Below are 7,742 nucleotides of genomic sequence, written 5' to 3' on the forward strand. Positions count from 1 at the left end.
CAGCTTATCAGCGGCGTTACGTGAATGGGCCACGGACTCAAAAGGAAAGAGATAAAGTCGTGTGTTTGACTTCGCTTCACTCAACATTCCGAAACCAGTGCATTGTTCCAGTGTGGGCAAGGTATGTCTCCATACGTGACGTCATCTCGACCCTTAAATAGGCCTCATATTCCACGTTTGTTTTCTGTCGAAAAACGACCTTCGACCCCATCCCCCTCCCTCCTCCTTCTCCCTTTAAAGTGTCTTTCTACTATGTCTCTCTTTCTCTTTCCCTCTCTGTATATAAACAGAAACGAAATGCCCCAACGGCAGAATTCTCCGGAACATCGTCGACTTTAGACCTACGAAAATACGTCATCCTCTTCCTCGATCGTTTTCCTTTTTAGTGTTTTTAAAACTCGTTCATCGCAGTGCAAGTGATCTTAGTTGTCAATTGTTATTCAATTGTTTTCTCTTAGGTGAAGGAATTTATTCGTATTCCATCATGGCTACTTACGCGTTTATCATTGCCGCTGTCATAGGTAAGATATTATCATATGATTAAGAACTTGATTGATTTGAAATCATTCTTACTTTATGTTTAATTTCTTGGGTCGTATAGTTATTCATAATACACTTCACATAGCTTTTTAAGCAATTTTACAGTTATGTATTATCTACCACATAACTACGTAAAAATAACTTTGTATCATTAAGTAATCCATAATTCTTCAAATAGAACTTAGTACAACTTTACAGTCTTTCAAAAGGTCTACATCATTTTAACAAACACATTTATATCATCTCATTACAATCGTATTATTCCTCGATTTCTAGTTAATGTCACATCCAATTCATGAGGCTTATTCATATTCGCTGATAATGCACCCTTTTATAAGTGTATGACTATTTTTACAAAATGTTCAATCCTTTGGATTTTTTCATACTGATTCTCATATATCACACCATTACCTAATTCTTAAATAACCATCATTTTTCATAATTGCTCCAATGTTAGCAAGCGCTACAATTCTGAATACCTCCAAGTTCACAACCTTGGTATTATATAATCACTTAACAAGTCCAATTCTCATACCAAAGTCCTTCAACAGATCAAAAATCCTAACTACTCATCAAAAGTCCTATTGCTGTGTCCTTTGTCATATTCACACATCCTTTTACACATCAGTCATCCTTAATCAAATCAGCAATTCTTCATTAAGTTGAAGGTCTCACCTCCTTCATCAACTTAGTAAGAAAAAGCTTCATTTTCCGTCTGTCTGTATATTAGCTGTCTGTCTTTATACCAAAGTCTGTCCATCTTTCTGGCCTTTGTAGTAACGCCCCTGACTGGTGTTCTCCAGACTGGGCTTTGAGTCACGCTCAAACTCGTTAGTTTCTTTGATTGCTGCAACCTCTCCATCTTTTTGAGCTAAGGATGGGGGGGGTTGGAGGAGCCTATGGGTCTATCCGCTGACTCATCTGCAGCCATTACCTGGCCCTCCTTGATCCTATCTTGGGTGGAGAGGAGGCTTGGGCAATGATCATATGTTTATATGGTCAGTCTCTAGGGCATTGGCCTTGCCTCTGCCATTCATGAGGTACCTTTAAACGTGTATTTGTTTCGAGCGTCTATTGGATGTATATCCCAAGAATGGGCGAACGGATCTTGATGAGGACTGGTGGTTGAGTTCATTGCATAACATTCTATAGATAACTACAGGAGAGAAATTGGAGAGAAAAATAAAGGAAAATGAGAAATTAGTTCAAGTGGTAGAAAGAGATGTTTTTAAAATATAAAATATTCACAATGCAGAAAACGTCGAAAGAGTAATAAGCAGTCAGAGAAAATAAAATCAGTATGCTACATTTTCGTTGAAGTATTATTAATCTATTCTTTTCTAATATTGGACGTATAAACAATTAGTTAAATGTTTTTAAACATCAAATTATCGAGGATATATGTAGAAATATAAATATTCTTCTAACGCTCTAAGGGGAATTACCTTTTCCTCTACCTTTATTATAAATAAGTCAGTGTACAAAAATCATCTTTTAGATTACTTTATGACGAGTTTCAAAACTGTATCTCTCGTAACTGATGGATGAAATAGAACAAACTAATATCTAATTTTCACGTTTCCTCTACATAACTCGATTGCTTTTCTAAATAGAAATAAATATATATATATATATATATATATATATATATATATATATATATATATATATATATATATATATATATATATATATACTATATATATATATATATATATATATATATATATATATATATATATATATCTACATATCTACATATATATATATATATATATATATATATATATATATATATATACATATATATATATATATATATATATATATATATATATATATATATATATATATATATATATATAGTTAAAATGTTACTACTGTATTCGGTTTTAAATGCAAAGAATCTCTTAATTATAATGAAAAAAACTATAGTAATGTTTATAAAGAAAAGTTTACATAGTTGCCATACTTTAGTGAGTACTATAGCATACGATTCTAACGATTCGTATACTAAAATGTCTTGAAATAACATCAGCTACTTTTCACATTTCTAACATAGATTTCACAGTTTTCTAAGGGAAAAAAAAAATTTTTATCCACATAAATACTAAATACAAAATTCCAATTTTTAACGCTAAGAGTTACAGACTTTTAAAATTAACTTCAAGACAGATGTTATTGTCGAAAAAAAAAGTCAAATTGTGTTTAAATTTCATATTTTCTATTTCCTTAAAATACTACGCACTAAATTTTCAACGCAGTCTTATAATTATAATTCACAACGGATATTTTTGTCAAGCCAAAAAAAACAAAAAAAAAAAAGATTATTGACATCTTTGTTTAATTTCTATAGTTTCTATCGCCTTAAAATACTACGCACTAAATACCGCTTTTAAACCCAAACAGTCTTGTAAGCATAGTTTTAAGACGGTTGTCTTTGTCAATCAAAACGAAAATAAAAAGAAAACTAAAAAACAAAACAAAGCATTAACATCTTTGTTTAATTCCTATAGTTTCTGTCGCCTTAGAATGCTACACACTAAATTCCACCTTAAAACGCAAACGTTCTTGTAAATATAATTTCAAGATGGATGTCTTTGCCAAGCAAAAAAAAAGAAAAATAAAAGTATTAACATCTTTGTTTAATTTTTATAGTTTCTATCACCTTAAAATACTACGCACTAAATTCCGTTTTTAAACCTAAATAGTCTTGTAAGTATAGTTTCACGACGGATGTCTTTGTCAAGCAAAAAGAAAATAAAGAAAAAAAGTTAAAATCTTCATTTAATTTTTATAGTTTCCATCACCTTAAAATACTACGCACTAAATTCCTTTTTATAAACGCAAACAGTCTTCAAGTTATAGTTTCAAGACGGATGTTTTCTTTTCAAGAAACAAAAAAAAAAAAAAAAAAAAAAAAAAAAGTTAACACCTTTGCTTCATTTTTATAGGTACTTTAGCCTCAAGTTCCCACGCTGCCTACCAGGACGCCCAACCCCAGGGCGCAAACCAGTTTTCGCCCTTTGGAAGTCCCGGCCGGGACGATCTGGGCTTCAACGGGCAAGGGGCCAGGGATCCCATCGAAGCCCTAGCCGCGTCCATCCCCGGCGGAGGCGTCCCTGGAGAGGATTACCCCATCTTAGCCTCAGTTCCTGATACGGGATTCACGTGTGACGGACAATTGCCTGGATATTACGCGGATATTGCCGAAGAAGCTCGTTGCCAAGTAAGTATAATCATATTTGTTGAGGTTTCGTATAGTATACACCAAAAGCAGGGGCCTTTGCAACTTTATTATTATTATTATTAGTAGTAGTAGTAGTAGTAGTAGTAGTAATAGTAGTAGTAGTCGTAGTAGTAGTGGTAGTAGTGTTATTATTATTATTATTATTATTATTATTATTATTATTATTATTATTATTATTATTATTATTAATTCCTCAACTACAACCTTAGTTAGAAAAGCAGGAAGCTATAAGCCCAAAGGCTCCAACAGGAAAAACATAGCCCAGTGAGGAAAGGACATAGAGAATTATTAAACTAGAAAAAAAAAATATTTTAAGGACAGTAGCAACATTATAAGAGATCTCTCATACATAAATTATAAAAAGAGACATGTCAGCCCGTTCAACATAAAAACAGTTGCTGCAAATTTTAACTTCTGAAGTTCCACCGATTCAACTTCCTGATATGTGTTAGTGATTTAGTGTTAAATGATAAAACTATTGATTATTTACTTAACTTGTAATACTATTGTAAGAAATTGTGAGAAAGAAGAGCATTAAATTTTTGTTGGCTAATGTCAATAGGCCCAACGAAGCTCAACGCCCTGCCATGGGTTGATACAGCAAAAGATGCATTCATTGTATTATGAAATGAATGTAGAGAAAAACTTTAAAGTTAAAGTTTAATTTTTTCCACCAAACTCAGAGCTTTGAGTTTTCATAAGATAATTATCTATCTAAAAAATTATGAATATAGGGGATATCTTTATCAAGCAGGATTCAAGGGTATTTTTTCATGATGGTATCATTTTGTAAATAATATATTTTTTTCATTCTATAGTGTATAATTATGTCTGATTTTCTTTTCACGTACTGGGTTGCAATCCCTATTTTAGCCCTTGGGCTTCTAACATCTTCCTTTCTATCTAATTTCTCTTCCTCTTGTTTTGTTAAAGTTTTTTTATAGTTTATATAGGAAATATTTATTTTAATGTTACTGCTTTTAAAACATTTTATTTTTCCTTGTTCCCTATCATCAGTGGACTATTTTCCCTGTTGGGCCCCCTGGGCTTATCGCATCCTACTTTTCCAACTAGGGTTGTAGCTTAGCAATTATTAACAATAATAATAATAATAATAATAATAATAATAATAATAATAATAATAATAATAATAATAATAATAATAATAATAATAATAGGGTTACAGCTTGACTAATAATAATAATAATAATAATAATAATAATAATAATAATAATCTGCCCCAATATAATAAAGAGCAAGTCTGGTTATATATATATATATATATATATATATATATATATATATATATATATATATATATGTATAGATAGATAGATAGATAGATAGAAAGCTACTTATTCATATCCAGCCAATCTCAATGCCATTTACACACGTGTAACCACTTGATCTCTCCCAGTCCCTCGGGTAGAATGAAGAGGAAGTAGTTCTACCTTGGTGAGAGGGAGTACACCGAGAGGTACACTCGGAAACCACTATCTCCCACAAATTTCCGAAACTGCCGTGTTGCAATTAGGAAAAGGGTTGAATATGTGTGTGTATGTCTGTCTAAATAATTATCCGTCACTTTTGACAGGTTGCGTACACTAGTAATAATAATATTGAAATACATCCCCTTTTTCTAAGGTTTTCCACATCTGCCAAGAAGACGGAAGGCAGGACTCCTTCCTCTGCCCCAACGGAACAGTCTTCAACCAACAGTTCTTCGTCTGCGACTGGTGGTACAACTTCGACTGTTCCACCGCGGAACAGTTCTTCGGCCTGAACGCTGACATCGGTAAAGTCAGCTCTGGCGCCAACGGCAACGGGGCGTCAGGTGCCCCTTCGGAGTCGTACGGCACCCCGTCCGAATCTTACAGCGCCCCTTCGGAGTCCTACGGAGCCCCACCCAGGAACGGCAATAGGAATGGCAACGCAAATGGCAACGGCAATAGAAATGGCAACACGAATGGCAACAGGAATAGAAATGGCAACGGTGGCAATGTCAGCAAACCCTCTGGACTTTATCAGACACCCAATTGAGATGGTGGATTGCCACTCGACCGTTAACCTGATTGTTTACTTATGAATAAAGTTATCCTTGTACATAGATCACTCAAAGCTTCTCTGTCATTATTATTTTCTATTTCTTTATTCTTACTTTTATTATGGCTTTAATTCTTCTTTCTCTATCTATTCCTTTTTCGTTATGTTAATTCTTTCGGAAACCGGGTTATAATGATCTCATCTTTGTAATGTTCTTCATGTTGGTCGATGATGAATATGATTATGTATACGATTATAAGTAGACCGATACTGAATAAAGGTATACGTGTAGATTGGTTATTTTCCGGCCCTTCTAATTTTAAGGTTTATTGTATATATATATATATATATATATATATATATATATATATATATATATATATATATATATATATATATATATGTGTGTGTGTGTGTGTGTGTGTGTGTGTGTGTGTATGTGTGTATGTATGTTTCTACATTTATGTACATATACTCACATTTATATATATATATATATATATATATATATATATATATATATATATGTGTGTGTGTGTGTGTGTGTGTGTGTGTGTGGGTGGGTGTGTGGGTGGGTGTGTGTGTGTCTCTGTGCATAAAAAAAAATTATTTCAAAGTTTAAAAAAAAAAAAAACTATAATTAGTTGGTCCCTCGAGTTGAAAATGAATCAGTAAGCGAAAAGAGTACGTTTAGAAAAGGAGAAAACATATAATCCATATAACTCAAAATATCTTATTCCTAATCAAGTTAGAAAACATTAATTAGAACAAGATAAACTGAAAGGATGAGCACATTTTCATATTAAAAAATATAATTCTTTTTCTTTGTCATTTACGCTTTTCGTCACGAATATAAGGATAATTAACATAGTTACCAATGAACGGCATTGGAAACATCCCTGTCTGGCAATCAGTTGGATGGGAGTTAAGCCCTGTCCACAAGATCGAGCATGAACGACGGGCAAACAGTGATACCAGGCCACAATAGTTAGTGAAAATGAGGGTTGATGACGTCAGAAGCGGGAAAACTAAAGGCAGGGATCTGGCAACACTGTATGATGCCAGATCCCTGTCTATGGTTTTCCCGCTTCTAACGTCATTAACCCCCATTCTTACTAACTATTGTGGTCTGGTATCACTGTCTGCCCGTCGGGCATGCTCGATCGTGTGGACAGGGCTTTAGAGACCCACTAGTAGTGTTTGCAACATCACCATCCTTGTGAGCTAGGGGTAGGGGGTTTGGGGAAGTCTATAGATCTACCTGTTAAGTCATCAAGAGCTATTGCCTGGCCCTCCCTGGTCCTAGCTTGATGGAGGGTGTCTTGGCACTAAACACAGGTTTATATGTTCATTCTCTAGGGCATTGCCCTGTCCCTTTCCTCTGCCTTTCATGAGCTATCTTTAAACCTTCATATAGTCTTATAGAAACAGCAAGGAGCTATTGTTTCACTTAAAGGTAAGTTAGTAACAATGATGATAAACGAAGCCCTTAAATGGAATAAATGGTTATCTAAAAATGCTACTACTCTTTTCATTACAAGTCACGCCATCCCGCTGAAAGGCAGGAAAGCAAACAAATTAGGAAACACCTAAAAAGTGATTAAGTAATATCCTTAATTGGTATTAATGAAACTGATATGATTGGCTTTGGAGCAAATAACGCGTGGTTTAGGTAACTATGTTCATGGATACCATTTCAAATTATGATCTAGAAAATATACAACCATGTACACACACATTATTATTATTATCATTACTTGCTAAGCTGAAACCCTAGTTGGAAAAGCAAGATGCTATAGGCCCAAGGGCCCCAACACGGAAAATATCCCAGTGAGGAAAGGAAATAAGGAAACTCAGGAGATGTAACTGACAACCAAATAAAATACTTTAAGAACAGCAACAACACCAA

The 7,742-nt window shown here is 33.8% G+C and overlaps 1 protein-coding gene across 1 annotated transcript; it reads left to right on the forward strand.

The window, feature by feature from the left end:
- The first annotated feature begins 333 nt into the window (after positions 1-333).
- Positions 334-6,017, forward strand: LOC137652063 (uncharacterized). Its single transcript, XM_068385270.1, has 3 exons — positions 334-521; positions 3,495-3,769; positions 5,435-6,017. Exons 1-3 carry the CDS (start codon positions 485-487, stop codon positions 5,828-5,830), a joined length of 708 nt encoding a protein of 235 aa, XP_068241371.1. The 5' UTR covers positions 334-484; the 3' UTR covers positions 5,831-6,017.
- Positions 6,018-7,742: the final 1,725 nt, after the last annotated feature.

The sequence above is a fragment of the Palaemon carinicauda genome, chromosome 13, assembly GCF_036898095.1.
Source record: "Palaemon carinicauda isolate YSFRI2023 chromosome 13, ASM3689809v2, whole genome shotgun sequence".
NCBI lineage: Eukaryota > Metazoa > Arthropoda > Malacostraca > Decapoda > Palaemonidae > Palaemon > Palaemon carinicauda.